At 54.5% G+C, this 1,648-nt stretch overlaps 1 protein-coding gene across 1 annotated transcript in view; it reads left to right on the forward strand.

Moving 5' to 3' along the window:
• The window catches only part of REN (renin), a 12,212-nt gene extending 10,913 nt beyond the window's left edge, over positions 1–1,299 (forward strand). The window contains exons 9-10 of the mRNA XM_077772058.1: positions 64–162; positions 948–1,299. Of these exons, the coding sequence (XP_077628184.1) occupies positions 64–162; positions 948–1,109 (261 nt within the window). The 3' untranslated portion in view covers positions 1,110–1,299. The remainder of the gene's footprint in view (positions 1–63; positions 163–947) is intronic.
• Positions 1,300–1,648: the final 349 nt, after the last annotated feature.

The following is a 1,648-nucleotide window of genomic DNA, read 5'->3' on the forward strand; positions in this document are numbered from 1 at the left end:
GGGGCGGGGGGCAGGGTGGACTTTCCACACTCAACTCAAGGGCTCCCTTTACGTTCCCACCAGTATGTCGTGAACTGCAAGCAGGTGCCTACACTCCCTGACATCTCCTTCCACCTTGGAGGCAGAGCCTACACGCTTACCAGCAGGGACTATGTGTTACAGGTGAGGCTCCAGGCGCCCCCTCAACGACAGGGAGGAAGGGGGGCAGGGGCTCTCTAAAAGGGACAAGTCCCCATGCACAGATCACATGCTCAATCGGTGCTTCTCAAACTTAGCTACAATTAGAGTCACCTGGAAGTTTTTTAAAGCTATTTTTTATTTAAATTCAAGCTAGTTAAGATACAGTGTAGTCTTGGCTTCAGTAGGACCCTGTGATTCACATATGGCACCCAGTGCTCCTCCAGAAAAGTGCCCTCCTTAATGCCCCTCACCCATTTAACCCATCCCCCCACCCACGGAGTCACCTGGAAACTTTAAAAATCCCAGTAACACGCCACATCCCATACCAATTAAATCAGAACCTCTAGAGGGTGGCACCTGGATACCCGTGTCTTCAAAACTCCCCCCGTGATTCCAATCTGCAGCCAGGTTTGGCTCATGCTCCTGTCTCCATCTTCTCAGCAAACACCCCCAGTAACGCTGTGCTCCTATACTCTTATGCCCCTCTTCTACTCCACAGACTTAGGGCAGTTAAGTAACTTGCCTATGATGGGAAGTTCTGCCAGGCTGTAAGTTCTGGAAGGTAGCGCTGTGCATTGTTTGCCCAGTGTCTAGCTCCGTACCTGTATCCCAGAGGATGTATGATGGGTTGAAAGGCCAGCGGAGGCCCAGAGTGGATGGGGGGTGGAAGGGGGTGTCACTGAGGATGGCTGTGCAGTCAGGCAAGGCCAAGGGAGGAGAACAGTAATGTGCCAGGCAGTAGGGGAAACCGTCTTGCTTCCTGCCAGGACCCCTATGGGAATGATGACCTGTGCACTCTGGCCCTCCATGGTCTGGACGTCCCACCGCCCACTGGGCCTGTCTGGGTCCTGGGCGCCAGTTTCATCCGAAAATTCTACACGGAGTTTGATCGCCGTAACAATCGCATTGGCTTTGCCTTGGCCCGCTGAGGCCCTCTGCTGTCCCCGTGGCCTCGCCTTCAGCCCTAGCCCGGAGCTAGAGCACTCTCTTGGATACTCCCTCGCCTGTGCTCTCACACAAGGACATGGGGTGTAGAGCTCTCCCAGACGCCCACCCTGCCTCCAGCACCAGCTCTTCCCCGCTTCGAGAACAAATGGAATAAAGACTTCATGTTCACAACCTCATTGCACCTGGATTCACTGGGGTCTGAAACGAGAGGCACAGCCAGGTATTCTGTGCAGACAGGAATGTGACACCAAATGACAGACTACGCACTCACCTGTGTGCACAGGCTCCTGTGGGCAGGGGTGATGCCATTCATCCCCACTCAAGTGGAGTTATTTGCACACAGTGGTTTGCTCCCTCCAGCCCCTGCAGGACCAGAGCTGATGCTGTGCTAGTAGCTCATGGGTCAGAAAGACGCCCCTAGCTGGTAGAAGCCAGCCTCGAGCTCAGGCTCCACCCTGCCTCTCATGCACTGCAAACCACCCAACCCCAGAGACATGTCGCTATTTACACCTTCAGTCTA

This window comes from Crocuta crocuta, unplaced genomic scaffold (genome assembly GCF_008692635.1).
Source record: "Crocuta crocuta isolate KB4526 unplaced genomic scaffold, BGI_CrCroc_1.0 scaffold318, whole genome shotgun sequence".
NCBI classification, from domain to species: domain Eukaryota; kingdom Metazoa; phylum Chordata; class Mammalia; order Carnivora; family Hyaenidae; genus Crocuta; species Crocuta crocuta.